This window comes from Carlito syrichta, unplaced genomic scaffold (assembly GCF_000164805.1).
Source record: "Carlito syrichta isolate Samal-C Ts95f unplaced genomic scaffold, Tarsius_syrichta-2.0.1 Scaffold301924, whole genome shotgun sequence".
NCBI lineage: Eukaryota > Metazoa > Chordata > Mammalia > Primates > Tarsiidae > Carlito > Carlito syrichta.
In genome coordinates, this window is record NW_007246020.1 from 689,544 (window position 1) to 715,442 (window position 25,899).

A 25,899-nucleotide genomic window follows, 5' to 3' on the forward strand; every position below is an offset into this window, starting at 1 on the left:
CATACGTTTGTGCTGCTCCTGGTCGCCATTATTTTGCCAAAGATTAGGGAATCAGGAGGGGACAAACGAGAGAGCCAGTCTCTGACATAAACACGTTCCTTAGGCCTGTGGTGTATCTAAGTTAGTGTACTTATCATAACTACTTTCCAAGTAACCATCATACAAATTCTCGTGGGCCCAAGAGAGGACAGACACAGAGCATCCCTGAGTCGCTATTTTGTTTGAGTGGTGATAAAACCAGGTCATCCTCAATTATAGAAACATAGACCTGGATGTAGTGAAACATATGTTATGTTCCATTTATATAATTCCTGGAGGCTGTGTTTTCCAACGCAGAGGCGGATGGCAAAGAACTTCTCTACCCAAGTGAGCATTATGGCCCAATTCATGTCTACAAACCTAAGGAAACATTGTTGATCCCCCCGCCCCCAGTCTCTCCGTATGAAATTCTTAAAGACCAGCAAATGTCAGCATGCCGTCTAGCCATAATCATAGTCCTGCAAAGTAGATAAAAGAAAAGCTCATAAGAATTGCTGGAAGAGGTGATGGACCTTGGAAACTTGTAGAGAAGCCTCACACAACTAAAGAAATAGCCTTCGATTTACAACCTGGGTGAACAGTCTGTTCCGGACTGACTCAACCTTCCCAAACAATCTGTCTCAGCACACCTAAGTGTCTCATGCCAAAAGAGCCTAAGAGGACCCGGCAAGTTGGAAGGGACGATACACAGGCCCAGATGGTGCACATCTGGCCAAAAATTAGAAAGAGAAAGAAATCACCGTCTCAAATCCACAGACAGGTGTTTGGGCCTTCCCAGGAGACCTGCTTATGAAGGGCAACAGGGATGGTTGTGGACTCATGGTTAGTAAAGGAACAAAGGTTCCCGAGACTTGCACAGGTCAGTAAGAACCAGACAGGTGGCCAGGATGGGCCCCTGCCCATTTTCTCTTGACAATGACAGCATTTTGAAGACATTTAAATTATTTAGATGATTGTAACCAAGACATCTTTAATAATGCACCAAACAGCAGGCACCAGGTTGAAATCAATTAGACTGCGCAGATAAATTACAAGGGAGAAATTTACAGGAGAATGGCTCTGGGGTAGGGACTGTAGCTACACACGCCTGCCAGAGACGATTATATTAGGAACCAAATGGGTATTGCCTCTCATCTAGCAGCGGAAAAGATGGCCAGGTACTCCTAAATTTAGGGCAACAATAAATAACTAAACTGAGGAAGCCCGTTCTCTGGGCAGGAAAGCTTCTGTGCGGCCAGGAGAAAAGACCCTGGAGATAGGAACAAATCTCATTTTGGGGGTCCACGAAGGACCTCCCACTGAGACAAACTCTGCTGATCCGGTGGGGATATTGGATCTGGATGCGCCCTGCATTAGGGGCAACTCGTGCTTTCTCCCTGGGTTTGGGTCCAGTGAGGAGAGACATAGGTGATGTGGCAGGGGCTTGTTTCCACAGTGCCCAGGGGGTGACAGCCTCCCAGGTCTGACTTCAAAGTGTCCCTTCCAAGTCCCGGAAAGGCTAGGGCTGCCTGGTTGGATCTCAGCCTCCTGGGTGCGGACCCACGCCGCGTGCCGCGTGCCGCGGGCGGGCCAACCGTACGTTCAAGGAGCCACGTGGCCACCACGCCCGGGCAGCACCGGCGCCGGGTTCTGACCTCGGCCGCGCGGGGGCGCAGAGCGCAGGCGCGGTCCCGCCAGACACGGGTGCCTCCGGGCCGCCAGGGGACGCTGTGGCGCAACCGGGCCAGCCCGTGGTGTTCCGGCCGCGGATCGCCGGGCCCTCTTGGGCCCGGCCTTGCCGGTTTGACGGGGTGAAAGGTTGCGAAGATGGCGACGGCCTTGAGCGAGGAGGAGCTGGACAATGAAGACTATTACTCGTTGCTGAACGTGCGCAGGGAGGTGAGGCCTGCGACGGGAAGTCGTCTGGGCTGAGGCCAGGCCGGGTCGTCTGGGAGGGCCAGGCTGGCGGCGGCCACCACACTCCCGCCACGGGTGGCCCGGGCCCGGCGGGGAAGCCGCGTGACCCCGCAGACGGGCGCGCCGGCCGGTGGACGGGGCTGTCCCCACCGCCCCGACCCTCTCGCCGGAGCTGCCAAGGCCAGCCTCCGTCTCCGCTGTCGGCGGCGGGTGCTCCGCGTGCCATGTGTTCAGGCAGGGCCCGGGGCCCCCGCACCCTCCGGAGAAAACAGAGGCCCGGAGGAGGCTACCGGGGGGTTCTCCGGCCTCCCGGACCCGGCACCGCGCTCGGCTACATACCCGCCCTGGCTGAAGGGGCCGTGTCGTCGCCCGCGGCCAGTAAGACGGCAAATTGAGTCTCCGGCTCCAAGGTCAAGGCCACCAGGGAACCTCCCCAAGGCTCTGTCCGGTTCCCGAGTCTTTCGTGGGGACCTCCTGCCCCTGAAGTGAATCCAGCCTCAGGCACGCGTCTCGTGCCCTCCTTCGTTTATCTGAGCCGCTGCCCAGACATTGAAGGCAGAGCCTCCCGTACTTGCAGCCTCGACTAGGAGGCCGTAGATTAGGAAGAAGCCCTAGGCCGGGACAGAAACGGTGCCCTCACGACGGCTTCAGCATTCACGCCGAGCGCGTCCCCTCTCTCCTCGCCATATTAAAGACAGTGCGGGAAAGCCTCGCGTAGTCTGGCTGTAGTAGGGCCCCAGCACGTGTCCTTTCTGGAGCTGAGATCGGTGCGAAGGGCAGGAAGGCTTCCAAGGTCAGGTCCTAAAGTGGATCTGTTATCTCTGAGCTGCTGTGTCCAGACGTTTTCAGCCCAGCCAGAAAATCCCCAATTCCATATCATGTTTTCCCATGGTGGTCAAAGCTAGCTAAGTTTGGCCAGTGTCGGTGGTCTGTAAATACTGGTCTGTGTGAGGTTAATAATACTGACGTTATTTTGAGTGCTTACTTGGTGCGGGGTCACCAAGCTGAATGAACTTACTCGATGTTGTGACTTAATGCTCACCAGAGCCCTTAGGGTAGGTATTATGATAATACTTGATTTACAGTTGAGGAAACCAGAGCATGGGGAGATTAAGTAACCTGTCTAGCGGTGTGCTCAGAGCAGAGGGCTTGAAGAATGGCTCCTCTGTTTATAACACACCCAACAGGAATCTGGGGTCATTGTGACAAAGGGCACAAAATTTGTGGCCTGTGTGCATGTGCCCTGCATGTGAAAAAGGGGAGGGGGAAGTACCCCACATGTGAAAAGCAGGGGTGGGAAGTAACCTGTCTGAAGTCACACTACTAGAAAGTGCAAGAGCCTGAACTCAACCCTGGGCAGTCTGCCTCTGGCGCCCCAGCTCGTGAGTTCTGTGCTGTTGCCACCTTATCTTTCAAGTTCTCAGACTGCAAAGCTGCTGCCTCTGATACTACCTCGGGCACCCCATATAAGAATCCCTCACATGTATGAGCTCCTGTACTGTGAAAATGTCTGATGAAATATTCTTAGGAATTGCAGATTTTGTTAGGCTGCCATAGGACACTGGGGATTTGTTTCATTTTGTAACGAATCCATGGTGAGGCTTTGGGCAAATCACTTCTTTAGTCTGCAGTCTCTTTCCCTTTGAATGACAATGTCTGGCTATTTATTCTTTAAGTTTTTTCCAGTTCTTAGAAGCCAAGCAGTAAATGGAGCCAGCCCCTTTCTGAAATCATTTATAGTTCATCTGGGTTATCAGTAATTAAGCAGCCACTTACCAGGCTTACTGAACCTTAGGCAGCTGCAGATGATCAAAAAGATCTAGAATAACAGGCTTAGCTGGAGTACTAGGTAAACATTTGTCAAAGGCATACCTTGAAACTGCTGGAAGCTTAGGGATTGTGATTGTTATTGGACTTATGAATGGGAGCCAAAGGAATATATCTTTTAAAAAATTTTTTGGCCAGGTGCGGTGGCTCAGCCTGTAATCCCAGTACTTTGGGAGGCTGAGGCAAGAGGATTGCCTGAGCCCAGGGGTTCAAGACCAGCCTAGGCAACTTGGTGAGACCTCATCTCTATCCAAATCACAAAACTATCTGGGCGTGGTGGCATGTGTCTGTAGTTCCAGTCCAGCTACTTGGAAGGCTGAGGCCAGGAGAGCCTGCGGTGCCGCGAATGTGCCATTGCACTCCAGCCTGGGCGACAAGAGTGAGACTCCAACACACACACACACACACACACACACACACACACAATTTTAGGCCAGGTATGGTGGCTCACACCTGTAATCCCAGCACTTTGGGAGGTCAGGGTGAGAGAATCGCTTGAACCCAGGAGTTTGAGACCAGCCTGAGCAACATAGTGAGAACTTGTCGCTACAAAAATTTTTTAAAAATTATCCAGGCATAGTGGCCTGTGCCTGTAGTCCTAGCTACTTGGGAGGCTGAGATGGAAGGATCACTTGAATTCAGGAGGTTGAGGCTGCAGTGAGCCAAGATCAAGCCCCTGCGCTCCAACCTCGGCGACAAAATGAGACCCTGTCACAAAAAGTAAAAAAAAAAAAAAAAAAAAAAAAAAAAAAATATATATATATATATATATATATATATATATATGTATATTTTCTCTCCCAATGGGTGAAGACATTTGCCATATTTATGGCTATAGGTTAAATCCTTATGAAACTTGCCTTTTTACTTAAGTCAGTTTGTGTTGCCTTTGTCAATAAACTCAGTGTTGAATGTCATTATTAGGGGCAGTGTGCTGATTTCTGTCCTAGGATTCCACTGGAAGTTCTGAAGGTTATGTCTGGATTTGATACTTACTAGATTTTTTGTGTGTGAAATCAAATCTGAAGTTTAAATAACATGATTTGGGCCGGGAGCGGTGACTCAATCCTGTAATTCCAGCACTTTGGGAGGTGGAGGCAAGAGGATTGCCTGAGCCCAGAGGTTCAAGACCAGCCTGAGCCACATGATGAGACCTTGTCTCTACAACAGATAAAAAAAATTAGCCAGGCATGGTGGCACGTGACTGTGGTTCCAGCTACTTGGAAGACTGAGGTGGAAGGATCGATTGCCTGAGCCTAGCAGGTCAAAGCTGTGGTGGCTGTGAGCATGACACTGCACTACAGCCTGGGTGACAGAGTGAGACTCCGACAAAAAAAATAAGTAAAATAAAATAGTATGATTTAGTCAGAAAAAGTAGAAATGTGCCTGGAAGAATATTTTAACACCTGCCTGTGTGTTTGCTGTCAGTCCTAGAACCAGCTGCCATTTCAGTGTGAGTGGGAGGCAAGGTCTGCCTCTCGCCAGCACTTCAAAGTACCTTCAGAAGAGGATTTACAAAACACTTAGTGTTCAGGAGAGTTCAGAGACACTTCCTTAGAAATCTCAAATGGAAGCAACTTGAGACAAACCCAGAGAATTCTGTTTTTAAAGTTATAATAGAGTTATATAATTGAAGTACTGTAGAAATGTCAAAAATCAGCTCAAGAATCTCCCTCCTCAGGTTTGAAGCTTTAAAATATCCCCTTAAATTTGTATTTCAGAAAGTGAAGCCGGCAGCTAGACAGGACCCCAAATTCTGCTATAGATGAGACTCATGATCTTTAATGATTCCCTTTCTCTAGAGTTCTGGATTTCCTGTTTACAGAGCAGAGCCATCATCTGCCTTGCCTGCCTTACATTGAGGGGAGGGAGTAAGTTATTAACTGGGCACAGTAAAAGCACATTGGTTTTCTGGTTTAGTGTTGTTAGATGGGTCATCTGGTGCCTAAAATCTAAGTCATCTGAAATTTCCAGGATGGTTTTCCAGAATTTATTTGGAGAAAGGATTCCTTGTAGTAAAATGAAGTTAAAATTTACCTGATCCTTATCCCTTTTTTTTTGAGTCGGAGTCTCACTCTATCACCCAAGCTGGAGTGTAGCAGCATACTCATGGCTACTGTGGCCTCGACCTGCTGGGCTCAGGCGATCCTTCCACCTCAGCCTTCCAAGTAGCTGGAACCACAGGCACGTGCCACCCCACCCAGTTAATTTTCTTAATTTATTGTAGAGATGAGTTCTCATCATGTTGTCCAGGCTGATCTTGAGCCCCTGGGCTCAGGCAGTCCTCTAGCCTCTGCCTTTCAAAGTGCTGGGATTACAGTTAAGAGCCACTGCTCCTGGTTCTGATGCTTATACTGTTTTTTGTTGTTGTTTTTTTTTTTTTGAGTTGGAGTCTCACTCGGTCGCCCAGACTGGAGTGCAGTGGCCGCTCCCGGCCACCACAGCCTCGACCTGCTGGGCTCCAGCAATCCTTCCGCCTCAGCCTTCCAAGTAGCCGAAACTACAGGTACGCACTACCACGCCCGGTTAATTTTTTGATTTATTGTAGAGATGAGGTCTTGCCAAGTTACCCAGGCTGTTCTTGAACCCGTGGGCTCAGGCAGTCCCCTCACCTTGGCCTCCCAAAGTGCTGGGATTACAGCCTTGAACCACTGCACCCGGCCATTAATAAATTTTTTTAAAGTATTTTTCTGGGCTACTTGGTGAGACCTCGGCCTTACAATAAATCCAAAAATTAGCTGTGCATGGTGGCTCGCACCTGTAGTTCCAGCTGCTTGGAAGGCTGAGGCAGAAGGATTGCTAGAGCCTAGCTGGTCAAGGCTGTGGTGGCCGTGAGCATGCCACTGCACTCCAGCCTGGGTGACAGAGTGAGACCGACTCAAAAAAAAAAAAAAAAAAGTTGTTTTTCACTGTGCACGGTAGCTCAAGACTATAATCCCAGCATTTTGTAAGGCAGAGGTGAGAGGATGGCCTGAGCCCAAGGGTTTGAAACCAGCCTGAACAACATGGTGAGACCTCGTCTCTATAATAAATAAAACTATTAGCCAGGCATTGTGGCCCATGCCTGTGGTTCCAGCTACTTGGAAGACTGAGGTGGAAGGTTCACCTGAACCCAACAAGTCGAGGCTACACTGGCCATGAGCGTGCCACTGCACTCCAGCCTGGGTGACAGAGTGATACTCTGACTCAAAAAAAATAAGTTTCTTGCAGTTCATGTATGGAGGTCAGCGTTCTGAAATCTTTGTCTTTTCAGAGCGGCCATGAAACTAGAAGTGCAAAAGTTTCATTTACGAGGAACAAGTTTTCTCCAAGTCCTTGCATTTTCTTTCTTTCCCTGGTACAGGGCACATTGTTTTTGTCAAACTTTTTGATTGTCTGGGTTTCTCTGGCTGTAGGTTAGAGTGAGGCTACACATTCAAGTTTGGATGCAGATGGGAAGAAAGGGCTAAAGCAGTGGGGGAAGGTCCACTGGCCACTCTGAGGATTCACCTGGGGTCACAGTTACCCATAGAGGAGATGGCAGCAGACCCCCAACCAGGCTGACTCAGCCACATGCAGAAATGGAGTCGTAAAAGGCTCACCCTAAAGCAGTGAGGTGATGTGTGTGTATTCGTTCATTGCTTTGCTTACCTAACCTCATGATGGGTGGGTAATTTCATTTTAATGAGGGAGGTGGAGATGGATCTGACAGTATCAGTTCTTTTAAGAGTCTTTCAATGAGTTTCCCATCTACTACATTCCATTTGAAGTTTGATAACAGTGACCTTGGTTAAATGTGTGCCTTGGACATGTAGAGTTAAGCCTTGGTTGTCCAGAAACAGAACTTATCTGGATGACCACATTCCTTAGGGTGTCTTGTAAGCCAAGAAGCTGGGGAACAGGAGTTTCAGTCGGGCTGCCTGTCTCTTGGTGACCTTGAACAAGTCACTTAACGTCTCAGAGCTTCTTACCTGCAGAATGGAGGCAGCATGCTTCATAGTTATTGAAAGGGTAGAGGGAGGCCACCGTGTAGGCCTCTGTAACCAGTACTGTATCTAAATCCTGTTGGTACTCTTCTGGAAGTTTCATGCCTTTAGGCTGGTAGTTTAGCCTTTCGGCTCCTCGTTTTTTTAATGTTGAAATGTGGGTAACAGTTAATAATGTCTTGAACACTCCCCATAGGCCAGGATGATTTGTGTAAGTATTGCCATGTGAGGATGTATATAAAATGCCTGGCTTAAGTAGACATTTAGTTATTTCTTGGATTTTGATAAGTATGAGGTTTTACTTATTTATAAAGGACATACATTCATATAGAAAGCCTCTATGCTTTATCCTGGTTAAATTTGCAGTCCATCTATTGTATTCTAAAAAACAGGCAGGGTGCAGTGGCACATGCCTGTAATCTCAGCACTTTGGGAAGCCAAGGTGGGAGGATTGCTTGAGCCCAGGAGTTCAAGACCAGCCTGGGCAATATAGTGAGACCTCGTCTCTACAAAAAAATTTTTTTTTAAATTAGCCAGTCATAGTGGCATGCAGCTGTCGTCCTATCTATTCAGGAGGCTGAGGAGGGAGGATCCTTTGTGTCCAGAAGTGTGAGGCTGCAGTGAGCCATAATCATGCCACTGCACTCTGGTCTGGGAGACAGAGTGAGACCTGACTCAAAAAACAAAAAAATTATATGCTGAGCATTAGGTTATAAATTCCTGACGCTTTCTTCATTCTTTCTGTTCAAGATGCTGAGTTTATTCTCTTCCGAGGACAGTTAACCCTCTGAACTATGCTTCCTGCAGGGTTGACCTATGGGTCAGGGCTGTCCTGGACGTTAGGGCTAAGCATGGGAGTAGGGTGCAAGCTCAGGAATAGCCAAAAAAAATGATGTCTGGGGTAAAGTTAGAGTGGGACCCAGAGAGGCAGTTGTAAGCTGTCAACTCTGAAGGGGCAGGGCGGGGTGGAGGCTCCACCAGCAGGACGGAGCAGGATGGAGGAGTGGGGGGGGGGCAGGGAGTGCCTATGGCTAGAGAGGGAGCTGTTGGGGATCCCCAGCCCGTTGCAGTGCCATCTCATAATGCGGTAAGCGAGCAATGTGAGAGAATTTTTTTCTTTTGAGTCAGTCTCACTTTGTCACCCAGGCTGGCGTGCAGTGGCATGCTCATGGCTACTGCAGCCTCCACCTGCTAGGCTCAGGCAATCCTTCTGCCTTAGCCTTCCAAGCAACTGGGACTACAGGCATGCGATAATACTATGCCCAGCTAATTCTTTGACTTATTATAGAGACGAGGTCTCACCAAGTTGCCCAGGCTGGTCTCTAACCCTTAGGCTCAGGCAGTCCTTTTACCTCTGCCTCCCAAAATGCTGGGATTACAGGCATGAGCCACCGTACCCAGCCTAAATTTTAAAATGTATTTCTTTGATTAACTATAAGCCAATTACTACCTTTCTGCTTTGGGCATTTCAGACAATTGCTTCTTGAAATGTTAATGCTCAAGTTTTGCATTATCTACCAAAATACCTCTCTTTTTTTTTTTTAAAAGGGAATTCAACTAAGAGCTTTTGTATTTGCTGTGAGTTTAGTAAGAAAACAATGAAGAAGAAAATATGGGACATGAGAACCTTATGCTTTGCTTAGCTAAAGTCTCTTTTTATTTATTTATTATTGGAAAATATAGTTTATTTAGAAAGACTAAAGACTCTTAATATTTACTTTTACTAAAAATTCATTTTAATTTTACTTATTTTTATACTACTTTGTTCAAGAAAGAATATACGACAGCTAATAGATGAATAAATAAAATAAAATAGCATATGCCTTTTTTTTTTTTGAGTTGGAGTCTCACTCTGTCGCCCAGACTGGAGTGCAGTGGCCGCTCCCGGCCACCGCAGCCTCACCTGCTGGGCTCCGGTGATCCTTCCGCCTCAGCCTTCCGAGTAGCCGGAATTACAGGCATGCGCTACCACGCCCGACTGATTTTTTTATTTATTGTAGAGATGAGGTCTCGCTGCCCAGGCGGGTCTCGAACCCGCGGGCTCAGGCAATCCACTCACCTCAGCCTCCCAAAGGCGTGGGATTACAGGCGGAGCCACCGAGCCCGGCTAGCATATGTCTTAAAGTGGGGCATACGCTTAAAAAGAAGGCCCTTGGAGTAGTGTGGCTTTGTTCCCTCTGTTGTGGCACACATGCTGTCAGGCCCTACCACTGAAAGGAGCTTGTAGCTTGGGGCAGAACCTCCTCCCAGACAGCAGCCTTACGGCTGGATTCCTGTTTGGCTCATGGACTGTGGATATCACTTCTGTGTACAATGTGCCCTCCCTAGTTTGCAGGAGCCAGAAAATTCCTTAGCAGTAAAATACCAGGCCAACAGAGATCAACCACAAGAAGTCGGCATGAGTTGGCGGTATGTGACAGATAAACACGGACAGGAGGAAGCAGAAGGTCAGGCTTTTAGGGAAAAAGAAGCCACGTTCTCCATGTGAAGCTAGCGTCTGAGTTGTCAGTTCTGATGGAACTCTGGAGCTTGTTTCTAGGGATTCTGGCCTTTTTATTGACTATCGTGTCTCAGGAGCACCAAATAAATACATGAACATGACCAGGAAGAGTAATGAAAAGAAAGTAGTACAATGGTAGGAAATATTTCCTAAGTCCTTGGAATGACCCTTGATCAGGAATCAGAATTTCAGAATTTCTGCTCCTTTGACCCATTTGTTCTTGAATTCTGTTATTTCAGAAGAGCTATATGCTGTGGGACATGATTGCCCCATAACCTCAAAGGTGATGTGTGTCCTGCCTTCAATTTAATTTAATTAAAATCTTTTTTGTACTTGGGATTCTGTTTTTACTGATTGTCTAATTCTTTTTTTCAAATTTATATTGCCATTTTCGGCCTATTGTAGTCTCTGAGTCTTATAAGTTTTTCCATAAGGTAAGTAGAATTTATGTAAATTTTAAAACTTATTCCTAGTTGTAGAACCTTGGAATTGTTTTGTTTTGTTTTGGGTTTTTGTTTTGTTTTGTTTTGTTTTTTGTTTTTTTTGAGACAGGGTCTCACTCTGTCGCCCAGGCTGGAGTGCAGCGGCACAATCATAGCTCACTGCAACCTTGAACTCCTGGGCTTAAGCAATCTTTCCACCTCAGCTTCCCCAGTAGCTGAGACTACAGGTGTGCACCACCATGCCCAGCTACATTTTGTATTTTTTGTAGAGACAAGATCTTGCTGTGTTGCCCAGGCTGATCTCAAACTCCTGGGCTCAAACGATTCTCCCACCTCACTTGAGTGTTTGGGTTATAGGCATGAGCCACCATGCCCAGCCTCCTTGGAATTGTTTGAGCAATTCCCATTCAACTTTTCTGATTCATTCATGTTTTCATTATTTCTCTCCTCAGCTCTTTCCAGTGTGGAGGCCTAAACGGCGGTAGGAGGCAAACTTCCAAAATCATGGGAAATGTAGCATATCCACCAGACCTGGGTCCTCAACAAGTGCGCTAGGACTCAGGGGTTTTAGAGAAGGAAGCTGGAGTTAGCCCACTCCTTGGATGTTTAAGTACCCATGAACATTTGTTGGTGATGATTTGAAATGACCAGAGACTGTGATGGTGCTTCACAGGGGGTCACTGTATAAACAGTGGTTTAAAGAGGGCAGCCTCTGGAGTCAGGTGCAAGTTTGACTTTCTAGCAGCTTCATCTGGGGCAGGTTACTTAACCTCTCTGAGCCTGTTTCTTCATGCATAAAATCTAGGCATTTTTACTATCATAGGGCTGTTGTGAGAATCAAGTGAGAATGCATGTAAGTTCTTAACACAATCATGGGCGTATTACTCCATAACGTCAATGCCAGTATATTTTTATGCGTGTTATTAGCATAAAAGTTAATACAGAATGTTCTTATTGATTATTTGTATGATCCTCTAGTATATGTATTGCAAATATTTGCTCCTTTGTGTAGGTTGCCCTTCACTTTCATGAACCAAAGTTTGGTCTAAATTAGGCCACACAGATGGGTCAAGATCCATAACCCAATAAACTCCATCTCCATGTTACACATGTCATTTGATCTTTTCAATCCTCAGGATTTTTATCTGTAAAATGGGGATTCTAGTAGCAACCTCAAGGCAGTTTGTGAGTATTAAAGTGTTAAATGAGGAAATATCACTGAAATTGCTTTGTTAACCATAAATGTGCACACATGCATTGGTGGCACTTTAGACAACCTTGAAATCTTGGCTCCTGTGATGTTCTCAGTCCTCCTTTTTCACCTGACCTGTTGCTCCTTCTCATTCCTCCTTACATAATCCTTTCCCTGGGTTCAGTCCCCACCTCCTTGGCTGTTTTTAAAACTTCTTGATTTTGTCCAGCGTCTCTCTCTGCCTTCTGGACACAACACCTGCATGTTCAAATTCATCCTCTCCTAAGCCTGACTGCCTCCCTGTTTCTCCCTAACCCATGCATTCGAGTCAGATATCTTGAAATGCTCTTGGATTCTTCTTCTCTAGTTAACATTCAGTAATTGAGCGCCCCCCCGCCCGCCTTGTTTTGAGTCAGAGTCTCACTCTGTCACTCAGGCTGGAGTGCCGTGGCACATTCACGGCTACCCCAACATCCACCTGCTGGGTTCCAGTGATCCTTCTACCTCAGCCTTTCAAGCAGCCAGAACTATAGGCGGATGCTTCTACACCCGGCTAATTTTTGATATATTGTAGAAATGAGGTCTTGCCAAGTTGCCCCGGCTGGTCTCGAGCTCACAGGCTCAGGCAATCCACTTGCCTCGGCCTCCCAAAGTCCTGGGATTATAGGCTGAGCCACCGAGCCCAGCCACCCCCTTTTTTAAAAATAGAGACAAGGTCTCTCTGTGTTACCCAGGTTGGTCTTGAGCTCCTGGCCTCAAATGATCCTCCTGCCTCAGCCTCCCAAAGTGCTGGTATTACAGGCGTGAGCCACTGCACCTACCCTTGAGCCCCTTTTGATTGTCATATCGATTCATGAATCCTCTCAGAAGCCTAGCAGACTCTTATCCTTTCACTTCTGTTCAGCTTCTAGGATGCTGACCAGCCCCCATAATCTTAACCTGGAATTTCTGCTGCTGTTTCCTTTAGGTCTTTCATGTTTGGATTTTTGTCTGTTTTAGTCAAGCAAATTAATATCAATCAACAGTACTGGCCACATTATTTCTCTACCCAGAAACCTTGTGTGGCTTCTCTTTTTTCTTGAGTAGTGTCAGATTCTTCAGCCCCATTTTTAAAGCCCCTTATAAATTAGATTGTATATATCTCTGTCTACTTTGTAGTGATGCTCTACCTTCCATGTGGCCAGGAGCTGTGTCTGCATCATATGGCCCCTGCGCAGTGCCAGGTGCATCATGGGTACTTCATAAATGTTAGCTGAATGAATGAGCAGATGAATGGATGTCCAAATTAATTTCTTGCCCATTTCCTGCCTACATATGCCCTTTTACTCTTGCCAGGTTGCTCAGGGTTCTGTCTTTCCATCCTCAGCACCTGCTTGTTTCGCCTGGGTGGTATATACCTGAAATACCTCAGCCCATTTTGGATACCGGAAGCAAACAGAAATTCACCCTTTGTGTTCTCTCTTAGATCTCACAGCCTCCGTGAAGTTTTCTTTCCATTCTGACTGCTTCAAACTTATTTCTGTACCATTAATATTAGCATTTCTGTTTTTTATATTCTTTGGTTAAATTTATGTGTATATAGGCTTTTTAGGGGGAAACCCCACATCTGTTTGTAATCTCCTTGAGGATAGGAACCACATTGTATTTCTTTTGTGCCTCTGGTGGTTCCTAAAACCAGTTGACATTCAGTAAACTCACTGATTGATGTGACAATTGATTGCTAATGCCATATTCACCTTGTCTACAGTCTCACTGTCGCCCTGGCTGGAGCACAGTGGCATACTCATGGCCACTGCAGCCTCAATCTGCTGGGCTCAGGTGATCCTTCTGCCTCAGCCTTCCAAGTAGCTGGAACTACAGGCGCGTGCCACTGTGCTCAGCTAGTTTTTTAAAAAATTTATTATAGAGACGAGGTCTTGCCAAGTTGCCCAAGCTGGTCTTGAACCCTGGGCTCAGGCAGTCCTCTCGCCTTCATCTCCCAAAGTGCTGGGATTACAGGCTTGAGTCACTGTGCCCGGCAGACTACTTGTATTCTTAAAGAACACATTGAAGTTTTAGCAGTCAAATCATTCTAGAACTTATTGTTGGAAGGGACTTATTATCAATTTGGCAAATCTAAATTTTCACTTATGAAAATGGTTTAAAGTCAGAAGAAGAGAGCAATTTGAACACAGACCTCATGCTGGGGCCCCAGAGTCAGGCAAGGTATCATGCTAGAGGCTGGAACAGCGGCTTCTCCCTTGCCTGGCTTGTCCTTTTGATCTGGTAGATGTTGATTATATTTCTCTTGCATTTCTCTATTGCAGTGGGAAAAGGTTGACTGTGTACTGTCTTCTGCACTAGCACTGCTAATGGTGTTTTTAAAAGAAAATAAGTTTCAGACGGAGCAGATATATTTTTGTACAGGTTTTTGGTTGGGGAGAGTTTGTCAGTTAACTAGAGCTAAACTTTTACAGTAGATATAAGTTTGTGCCACTTTAAATCCTGTCCTCCTTGAAATGTTCCTAATAAGGATCAGTCAGACAGAATGAGTGAGTATAGTCTGCGCCGTGCTTGGTGTTGTTGGACAATTCCATATACATGGTCGGGAACTGTTTAAGGATAAATCCATGGACAGGAACTTACTTCCAGACCTTCCAGAGATTTTCCACATGTAAATGAAAAAGGGAGAAAGCTATGTTGAGCAGAAAATATTCATGAGAATATGGGGGGTGGTGTAAAGCTTCAGACTGTAACACTGGAACCTTTACAAAATAAAGTAGGGAATTTTCTTCCAAGTCCAGTTAATTGGTTGCTTTTTAATCCTGATAAGTGAGTGGCTTAGACTCTTAGTATAATCAGTACTATTAAATGACACTAAATAATATGTGACACCCTTTCTCTCTGTGAAACAACTCTTACTCAGCAGTAAGCACCCACACTGTCTTGCTGTTAATTAGCTCTGAAATCTGCTTTTACTTTTAAAGGGTATGAGCACTATCATAAAGAATTACAGGTTTTTATTAGCTGATGCAGTGTATTTCAGTCAGATTGTTGTGAAACAGATGGATAGTAATGACTCTTCAATTTGGTAATGAGGCAAACTTCTCAAAGTCCAATAGAATATGGTTTGTGGAGACTTAGCTGCTGAAATTCAGGAATATAAATAAGCCTGGAAGTTTGAGTTTGAAATTATAGGCTTCAGCAATAAGAAACCTGGTAGCTTTAGCATTCCCAAGGTGAATGTAAGTATCGGGCATTAAGTTGTTACTTGCATGCTCTGTTTAGTCTTCAGAGTATTACATTTGATATCACCTTTGTGGTAGGAGTAAGTGGTGTACCACCAAACGTTACTGGCTATCGTTTGCTAGGCGGATTTATGACTGAACTTCCTTGTTCCCTTGTGGCTGAGTGAGACCATGTGACTGTCAGTGATGTGAGTGGAGGTGATTGATGTGTCACCTCCAGGCTAAGCATTTAAATGCCAGTGCTAGATGTTGCCAGAGTACTAGGTGACCTGAGATTGTGTAAAGTGAGCAAGGAACAAACCTTTGGTACTCAGGGATTGTTTGTTACCACAGGATCACCTACCCAGCCGTTCTCAAACGTTTTGGTGTCAGGACCCCTTTACACCCTTAAATTATTGAGGATCCCAAAGAACTTCTGTTTTTGTGGATTGTAGCAATTGATATTTAACTAGACATTGAAACTGAATCATTGATAAAACATTGTAAAACAAGGCATAAATACAAACAGTACTTCTTGTTTTCAGTATAGGCACTGGGAAAATGTAAGGATTTCAGAATAACTATTGGATGATAATGAGGTTACAGATATAACAGGTGTAACTAAAGATAGTAAGAACACAGTGAACTGAGAGCAAATTGAGTTACTCTCTAAAATCCCTTGTATTATACCCTAAAACTATCACCTTAGAAATTTCTAGAAAGCATAAGGCACATATACATGTGTACATTGCATTAGCCATCAGAACAGTGATAATTGTGAACAAAAGTTGTCTGAAAAGGAATTTGGAGAAAAGAGACTTCGTGAACAGTTTACAAACCAGGCAAACCAGGGAGAGACAGCCTCCGGTCTATCACGAAGGTGTGTTCCAGAGAACCAAGGGAAGGCTCTGGGCTCTGTTTGTTTTTGTTTTGAGCTGGAGTCTCACTCTGTCACCCAGGCTGGAGTGCAGTGGCACACTCATGGCCACTCCAGCATCGACCTGCTGGGCTCTGGTGATCCTTCCAACTTAGCCTTCCAAGTAGCCGGAACTACAGGTATGTGCTATCACGCCTGGCTAGTTTTTGATTTATGGTAGAGACGAGGTCTTGCCAAATTGCTCAGGCTGATCTCGAACCTGCAGACTCAGGCAATCCACTCGCCTCAACCTCCTAAAGTGCTGGGATTATAGGCTGAGCCACCAAACCCGGCCAAGGCTCTGGTTTTAGAGCAAAAATTACCACCCAGGTTCCCACTCAAGTCTGTTTATGCAAATGAAAGATTGGAACTTGCTTAGTGCTGATCAGCCAGTTCAGGTGAACTCTAAAAGTCCCAACGATTAAAAGGTACTAGTTGGTAGGGTGTGATGGCTCATGCCTGTAGTCCCAACACTTTGTAAGTCTGAGGTGGGAGGATAACTGGAGCCAGGAATTCAAGACCAGCCTGGGCAATATAGCGAGACCTGGTTCAAAAAAAAAAAAAAAGTTTAGCCGGGTTCAGTGACTCAGCCTATAACCCCAGCACTTTGGAAGGCCAAGGCGAGTGGATTGCCTGAGTCCACAGGTTCGAGAACAGCCTGGGCAACTTGGTGTGATCTCGTCTCTACAATAAGCAAAAAATCGACTGGGTGTGGTAGCACGCAACTGTAGTTCCGGCTACTTGGAAGGATCACCGGAGCCCAGCAGGTTGACGCTGGAATGGCGGCCATGAGTGTGCCACTGCACTCCAGCCTGGGCGACAGAGACTCCGACTCAAAAAAACAACAACATTTAATTAGCCTGACTTAGTGATACGCACCTATAGTCCCAGCTATTTAAGAAGCTGAGGCTGGAGGATCCTTTGAGACCAGGAGCTAGAAGCTTCAGTGAACTATGACTTCATCACTGTACTCTAACCTGGGTGACAGAGCAAGACCCTGTCTGAAAAATAAATAAAAGGTGTGGGTTTGGGGGATTTCAGCAAAAGGCCACTTGGCTGTGTTTTAAATTTAGGCTCGGTTAGCCGCTCAGGATCCATCTTAAAGGATTGAATCAGGTTCACATTTGCTCACAATATCATTGCACATCATGTGGCCTCAGGAAAGATTGCACTGTATATTCACGAGAGAATGTATGTGAGAAGGGCAAATCACAGTTTTGTTTGTTCTTCTTTTTGAGTTGGAATCTCACTCTGTCGCCCTGACTGGAGTGCAGTAGCACACTATGGCCACTGCAGCCTTGACCTGCTGGGCTGAGGCTTTCCTCCTGTCTCAGCTTCTTGAGTAGCTGGGGCTACAAGTGTGCACCACCATGCCCAGCTAATTTTTTTTTTTTTGTGGAGACAAGGTCTCACCAAGGTGCCCAGGCTGGTCTTGAACCCCTGGGCTCAGGTGATTCTCTTGCCTCCACCTCCCAGAGTGCTGGGATTACAGGTGTGAGCCACCATGCCTGGCCAAATCACAGTTTTGGCCTTGTGGACCCCCCTGAAAGGTTTTCAGGGATTCCTGGAGCACCCCAGACTATACTTGGAGAGCCGTTGATCTGTTCTGTCCTGGCCAAATATAGTATCGACACACTGATGTGTTAGCTGCTTTGTTCAATGAAGATGGAAAATAGCCAGGTGAGGTGACATGAACCTGTAGTTCCAGCACTTTCGGAGGCTGAAGTGGGAGAATCGTTTGAGGCCAGGAGTTCGAGGCTGCAGTGATCTATGATGGCACCACTGCACTCCAGCCTGGACAATAGAGCAAGACCTTGTCCCTAAAAAAGAAAAGAAAAATGAAGACAGAAAATAAAAACAAAGTGGCAGTGTACTCTTTATTATTTTATTTTATTTTATTTTATTTTTGAGTCAGAGTCTCACCCTGTTGCCCAGGCTGGAGTGCATTGGCACATTCACAATCACCGCAGCCTCGACCTGCTGGACTCAGGCGCTCCTTCCACCTCAGCCTTCCAAGTAGCTGGGACCACAGGCGTGTGCCACCACACCTGGCTAATTGTTTTGCTTTATTATAGAGACGAGTTCTCACCATGTTGTCCAGGCTGGTCTCAAACCCGTGGGCTCAGGCAGTCCTCTCACCTCCGTCTCCCAAAGTGCTGGGATTACAGGCTTGAGCCACCACACACTGCTTGGCAGTGCACTCTTTAAATATGTGGTATCAGGTTGATTCCAGAGATGGTTTCCATCACTAAAATTTAAATAAGTGAAAATGTAGCTACTGCTTCAATTGCTTAATTGTTTGGGGGAAGCAAGTATGGTGAAATTAAAGTCAGGAGACTTTTCTAAGCATGACATCACAGCAGAAATCAGAAAAAAGACATTTGGTAGGTTTGATTCTGTAAAATGAGAAACTTCAGTGTTTATTAAAGGAACACAACTAAAACCTAAGAAAAATCAGGCAAAAGACTGAAAAAGATGTTCAATATATTTATTTGATAAGAGATTCACATATCTATTGTATCCAAGGAAATCTTAGAAATTAAAAAGACAGGCCGGGCTCGGTGGCTCAGCCTGTAATCCCAGCACTTTGGGAAGCCAAGGTGAGTGGATTGCCTGAGCCCGTGGGTTCAAGACCCGCCTGGGCAACTTGGCGAGACCTCATCTCTACTATAAATCAAAAAATTAGCCAGACGTAGTAGCACGCGCCTGTAGTTCCAGCTACTTGGAAGGCTGAGGTGGAAGGATAGCCAGAGTCCAGCTGGTTGAGGCTGCGGTGGCCGGGAGCGGCCACTGCACTCCAGTCTGGGTGACAGAGTGAAACTCCAACTCAAAAAAAAAAAAAAAGAAATTAAAAACACAAAAACATTAATAGGAAAACTAATAGAACAAAGAAAATGAATAGGTTGTTTTATTTGTTTGTTAATTAATTAATTAATTAGTTTGAGTCAGAGTCTCATTCTGTCTCGCCCAGGCTGGAGTATAGTGGCACTCTCACGGCCACTGCAGCCTCAACCTGCTGGGCTCAGGTGATCCTTCCACCTTAGCCTTCCAAGTAGCTGGAACCACAGGCACACGCCACCACACCTTGCTAATTTTTTGATTTGTTGTAGAGATGAGGTCTCATCAAGTTGCTCAGGCTGCCCTCGACTACCTGGGCTCAGGCAGCCCTCTCGCCTCCGCCTCCCAAAGTACTTGGATTACAGGTATGAGCCATCACACCCAGCCATGAATAGGTTATTGTATTGTATTTATTTTTTGAGTTAGAGTCTTACTCCGTCGCCCTTGCCGGAATCTAGTGGCGAGCTCACGGCGACCCCAGTGTTGACTAGCTGGGCTCAGGCGATCCTCCCACCTCAGCCTTCCAAGTAGCCAGAACTACAGGTGTGCACTCCCAACCTGACTACTTTTTTGATTTTTTTTTTTGTAGAGATGAGGTCTCACCAAGTTGCCCAGGCTGTTCTCGAACCCATGGGCTCAGGCAGTCCCCTCACCTTGGCCTACCAAAGTGCTGGGATTACAAACTTGAGCCACTGTGCTCATCTGAATAGGTTATTTTATAAAATAAATGTGAAAGGCAATTACATATTTGGAAAAATGTTTGCTCTCACTGGTAAACGGATGCAAATTAGAACAAGGTATCTTTCTTTTTTTGGCCTACCAGATTGACATGGTTTGGGATTTTTAAACGATAGTCCTTAGTGCTAATGAGTGCAGCAACTGCGCAACCAGGAGACAGGCGGTTTCTTCTCTGGAGAAACTGACCCAGAAGATCCTTAGAGCCTAAACACTAGACACAGGGAGGGAGGAGGGAGGCACCCAGCAAAAGCAGAAGAAATGGAAGCTGGCGTCCTGCAGGTGGGACTTCCAGATTTTTCTGTTTGTTCTCTTGCCTCTCCCAAGAAACTAACCTTTCAAAGAGAAAAGATTGCTAAATGAAACTCTTGGGCCCTCACAGGCATTTTACAGAAAAGCCCACCAGATGACAAAGCCTGTGCACATGTACAGTGTCCAGATAGCTGCATTTTTACATTCCTGTGTAGCCATCACTAGTTCTTCCGCAGCTCCTCAACAGACTTCTAATATTCCTCTCGATATAAATGTATCACTTAGTCCACCAACTTCTTTTTTTGTCCTTAAAGGCATTTCTCCCAGTGCTCTCTACACTGTGTCAGTTGGTAGGCCTGCTCAACAAGATTCATCTTAGGACTTCCCGTCTCTGTCTTCCTGGGACTCTTTTCCAGGTTTGGTCCCTCTTCTCTGCATTCTATGCCTTCTTCCTTGGTTTTCTTCCTTATTTTGGTGGAGTTCAACCTACGGTAATTGGGTTAGAAGGAAAACATTCTTAGACTTTTCTTATCTTAAAATGTTCTTATATTCTGCTCTTATGCTTGATACTAGACTGAGTGTAGAATTCTTTCCTTTTTTTTTTTTTTGAGTTGGAGTCTCACTCTGTCACCCAGACTGGAGTGCAATAGCCTCTCCCGGCCACCGCAGCCTCAACTTGCTGGGCTCCGGCGATCCTTCCGCCTCAGCCTTCCCAGTAGCTGGAATTACCACGCCCGGCATGTGCTACCACGCCCGGCTGATTTTTTTATTTATTGTAGAGATGAGGTCTCGCCGCCCAGGCGGGTCTCGAACCCGGGGGCTCAGGCAATCCACTCACCTCAGCCTCCCAAAGGGAGTGTAGAATTCTAAGTTCCAGTTTTTCCATGTCCCTGCCAACACAAGTTATTTTCTGTTTTGCCTTCTTTTTGGTAGTTGTCCATCCTCTTTGTGAGGTGGTATCTCGTGATTCTGACTTGCCTTTCCCTCATTAGTGATGAGTGTCTTTTCATGTACTTATTGGCCATCTGTATGTCTCCTTTGGAGAAATGTCTATTTGAAGGCTTTGCCCATTTTTGAATTAGGTTTGCTGTTGTTGAGAATCAGGTGTTCTCTGTTCTGGATATGAATCTCTTAACAAATATATGATTTGCAACTTCTCCCATTCCACAGGTTGCCTTTTTACTCATGCTAGATAGTGTCCTTTAATGCATAAAAGTTTTCAATTTTCATGACATCAGCCAGACGCGGCCCTCCGCTTCAACCTTCCAAATAGCTGGAACCATAGGCATGCACCACCTTGCCCGGCTAATTTTTTGATGTATTGTAGAGACAGGGTCTCACCAAGTTGCCCAGGCTGGTCTTGAACCTGCGGGCTCAGGCAGGTTCTCTCCTCAACCTCCCAAAGTGCTGGGATTATAGGCTTGAGCCACCACGCCCTGCCTATGTGGCCTTTTTTGTGTTGAGGTGGATTCCTTCAGTTCCTAGTTTGTTGAGTGTTTTTATCATAAAAGTGTGTTGAGTCTTGACTGATATTTGCTTCTACATCAACTGAGGTGATCATGTGGGGTTTTTTTCTTCATTCAGTTAATAAGTATGGTGTGTTATGTGGATTTATTTGTTTATTTATTTTTGAGTTGAAGTTCACTCTGTCACCCAGGCTGGTGTGCAGCGGCACACTCACAGCCACCACACCCTTGATGTGCAGGGCTCGGGCAATCCGTCCACCTCAGCCTTCCAAGAAGCTGGAACCACAGGCACGCACCACCATGCCTGGCTAATTTTTTAATTTATTGTATAAACGAGGCCCCACCAAGTTGTTCAGGCTGGTCTCAAACCCCTGGGCTCAGGCAATTCTCTTGCTTTGGCCTTCCAAAGTGCTGGGATTACAGGTGTGAGCCACTGTGCCTGGCCGGATTTATTTTTATATTTCGAACTGTACTCACATTCCAAGAACAAATCCCACTTGGTCATGGTGTATAATCCTTTTAATATGCTGCTGAGTTCAACTTCTCAGTATTTTCTTGGGGATTTTTGCATCAGTGTTCATAAGAGATACTGGTCTATGTTTTTCTTTTCTTGTGGTATTATTGTCTGGCTTTGGTTTCAAGGTTGTATAGGCCTCATAGAATGAATTTGGAAGTGTTTCCTCCTCTTCTGTTTTTCTTGGAAAAATTTTAGAAGCATTGATGTTAGTTCTTTAAATGTTTGGTAGCAATCAGTGAAGCCATGAACTCAAGGATGTTTCTTTGTTAGGAGGTTTTTGATTATTGATTCAATCTCTGTACCAGTTAGAGGCCTATTCAGATTTTCTATTCTTTGTGATTCAGTCTGTTGAGGTAGTTTGTTCTTCTTTTTCCTAAGTATCTTCCTCTTCTTCTTCTTCTTCTTCTTTTTTTTTTTGAATCAGGCTCACTGTTGCCTGGTCTGGAGTGCAGTGGTATGATTGCAGCATCGACCTCCTGGGCTCATGCAGCAGTCTTTCCACCTCAGCCTCCCAAGTAGCTGGGACTATAGGCATAAGCCACCAAGTTTTTTATTTTCTGTAGGGACAAGGTCTCACTATATTGCCTAGACTGGTCTGAACTCCTGAGTCTAAGTCCTCTTGCCTCATGCCATCATGAACGTTGTCTCTAATTATCTTCTAATTTCCTTTGTGATTTCTTCTTTGATTCATTGGTTGTTTAAGAGTGTGTTGCTTAATTTCCACAAATTTGTGAATTTTAATATTTTCCTTCTGTTACTGATTTCTGACTTTACCCTCTTATGGTAGGAGAAGGAGAAGATACTTTGTATGATATCAGTCTTAATTTGTGGCCTACCATATCCAGTGAAAATGTAACCAGATGATGAAATGGTGAAACTTTATAGACCTAAGGCATGATTCAACTCTTAATCTTACTACAGAATTTCAGAAATAAGAATGTAACTTTAGGTATCATTCTTAATGATATCTCATTACATTTTGAAATGATACCAGTATTTTTATGATAGTGAAAGAGATTATCGCTTATGAAATATCGAACCAGTGACCTTAGCTATTCAGTTATGATGAAAGGCCCAATCTAACCTTTTATTGAATGTGATATTTATTAAAAATGAAACTTCTCATTTCCATTACTTAATCAATAGCACATTAAGCCATTTATTAATATGATTAAAGAATGTGTTGCAGACTAGATATTCTGCTCCTTTGTCAACTAGCTTAATTTTAATAGCCAGGAAATAGCAGTCTAACCTAGAATCAGTCACATCTGTCTAATCCTGTACTTGTAACTATAAAAGATATAGGAAAGAATAATTAAAACGTTCAGAAAGAAAATAATTTGTTATGACTCTTTATGAAAAAAAAAAACAAACCTTTTTACATCGTCATGTAAGTAAACCTACTGGAGAAGCAGATATATTTTATTTTCTCATTATATATGTTTAAAGCTCTGGGATTTGATACAGGTGGTGTATTGGTATGTGTAGCAAGAAATGCATTGCATAATTAAAGTTGGCAAGGAAAAAATCCTGGAGCAAGAAAAATAAAAAGGAGATGATGCGGAGATGGACATAGTGAGGCCTGTCTCTCCTAGGGAGTGTCGTATTTTTTATTGAAATTGAGTATACTCATAGAGCTGGGTGCGGAGCCTCATGCCTGTCTGTAATCTCAGTACTTTTGGGAGGCTGAGGTGGGGGAATTACTTGAGCCCAGGAGTTCGAGACCAGTCTGGGTAAGACCTCCTTTCTATAGAAAATAAAGAAAGTTAGCCAGATGTGGTAGCAAGCACCTGTTGTCATAGCTACTCTGGAGGCTGAGGTGGAAGGATCTCCTGAGCCCAGGAGGTTGAGGCTGCCGTGAGCTGTGATTGTGCCACCGCACTCCAGCCTGAGTGAGACCCCAACTCAAAAGAAAGAAATAGAATGTACCTACAGAAGATGGTGATTTCACAGGCGCACAGCTTGTGAATTTCCACAGCAGGATCTTTCATGAACTTCTTATTGCCCTCGCATCAGGGCAACACCTCCCACAGTTCCAGTTTCAGCACTGGAGCTGCCAGAGTGATACCAAAATTGAGTTGCGATGATAATAGCTGAGGTGGTTATAGTCCTACTATGTGTGAGACTTTATATAAGCACTTCTTGGTATGTTGTCTCAATTATGCTTCCCAGTGATGGAGAGGCACTATTGTCCATAGTTTTCAGATAAGGAAACAAAAGATCTGAAAAGAGCTCCAGTTTGTAGATTTTGCTGCATGTTGGGCATGTGTGAAGCACTTTATAGAGTCGCTCTCTCATTTCGTTCTCACACTGGCCCTGAGAGGTGTTACTGCCCCTTTTACAGATGAAAGCTACGAGGTCAGAGGCTCAGAGCTGTCACAGAGCTTGGAGCATCAGCTCTTGTGTCCACACATAACCTGCACCCTTAACCACCACAGTGGAAGGTTGGTGTCTCCACTCATAGAAAACCAGGTGAATAACCAGATGGAGAGAGGGGAAGGCAGTCAGCTCAACATTGTTCCAGAGTATAATTCCCAAAGGCTATACCAAGAGAAGATGGAAGAAAGAGATGAGCAGTGGACTGGGCAGACATCTACCTGATTCTTGGAGGAGCAAGGGGACACCCATTCAGCAAAGCCCTTGGCCCTGTCCCGATGGAGCGGTTGAAGAAATCTGCAGGAAGCCCTGTTTTAACATAGCCATTGGGGCAGAGTGCCTCTGTCCACATGAGCCCTCCTCAGCTTGCTTAAAGCACAAGCTGAGAGGCTCTGGTCTAGCTGTTTCCTTTCTGAATAACAGTTGTGTCAAGTTGGAGACGAGAAGGCTTCTGGAGGTCATCCGCACAGCCACCCCCTCCTCAGACGAGGCTGGCCCGGCCTAGAGGTGAGGAGATTGGCCAAGGGTGGAACCGAGGCCCCACCACAGCCTCTCCTCTTGTGCGTGTGCAGCCGATGGGCCATTCCCCTCTGTGTCTTTCCAGTCACGTTTATTGCCTTCCTCTCGGGGTCCTTCAGAATTTCCTGGTTAGAACCTCTGATAAACTTGCACAAATGTTCTGGTTTTCTAGCATCTGAATAACTTAATCCTGTAGAAGATATTTACATTTCCTGCTAAAAATTATTACTGAAGTACAGTAAAGTTTTACTTTTTTCTTTTTTTCTTTTTACTATTATTTTATTTTTTGTGTAGAGACAGGGTCTTACTCTGTTGCCCAGGCTGGTCTTGAACTCCTGGTGTCAAGCAAGTTCTGCCTCAGCTTCCCAAAAGTGCTAGTATTGCAGGCATGAGCCACCATGCCCAGCTCCTTTTTTTGCTGAAGAAAAGTCTTGTTAGTCCTCGATTGAAAGATAAAAAGTTGTGAAAACTGTAGGAAATATTGAGTAGCATTTTCCTTTGGTCTCTGTGGCCTCCTTCCTTGAGGATCTGCGTTCCAGAACTTGATCCTGCGGGGCCATAAGTCCTTGGCATCTTCTCTAGGGTTCTGGGCCTGTTCTACCCAGATGGCTGATGTTGGGGCCCCTCTGACATGTGGTCAGTGGCCCAGAAATGTGCTTTAGTTGTCAAAATGATGGGGTTGCTTCCCAAAATGAAGTGTTGTTTGCATGACATATCAGATAGAGCTTCCCATTCAGCATCTCCAAGATAGTCTCAAAATCAGGCCTGAGGGGCCCACAGTGTTCCTAAGACCTCTGGGGGACTCTGTTCATGAGAACTTCTTGGTGGCTATGACATAGGCCAGGGAGAACAAGGGTTTTTATCACTGTCCCTCCTTCTGTTTTGTGTGGTTAAATCACACCCGGAGCCCATTCTATTCTTAGAGGCACCTGTGCTGATAGTACGGTACATTTTTCCCCTCCCTTCAAGTTGACTACTAAGAGAATTAGAGAGTTCATGCATGAGGAAGGGCCTTTGGGTTTTTGGGGGGAATTGGGGTTAGGGGAGAGTTGATGACTATAGGTTAGTGAAGCATTTTTCCACTTTATGTGCTGCCTTTTAGAATTAGAGGTCTGTTGGCCTTACACTTTTTTTTTTTTTTTTTTTGAGTTGGAGTCTCACTCTGTCGCCCAGACTGGAGTGCAGTGGCCGCTCCCAGCCACCGCAGCCTCG

At 45.4% G+C, this 25,899-nt stretch overlaps 1 protein-coding gene across 5 annotated transcripts in view; it reads left to right on the forward strand.

The window, feature by feature from the left end:
- Positions 1 to 1,707: 1,707 nt before the first annotated feature.
- Positions 1,708 to 25,899, forward strand: part of DNAJC11 (DnaJ heat shock protein family (Hsp40) member C11) — an 82,166-nt gene continuing 57,974 nt past the window's right edge. For 4 of the 5 annotated variants that reach the window (XR_002481839.1, XM_008055682.2, XM_021711199.1 and 1 more), the window contains exon 1: positions 1,708 to 1,917. Coding sequence is in view for 3 of the 5 variants with exons in the window: in XM_008055682.2 (XP_008053873.1) it covers positions 1,846 to 1,917 (72 nt within the window). In the remaining 2 variants the exon portion in view is untranslated. The remainder of the gene's footprint in view (positions 1,918 to 25,899) is intronic. The other variant, XM_021711200.1, reaches the window with a different exon arrangement.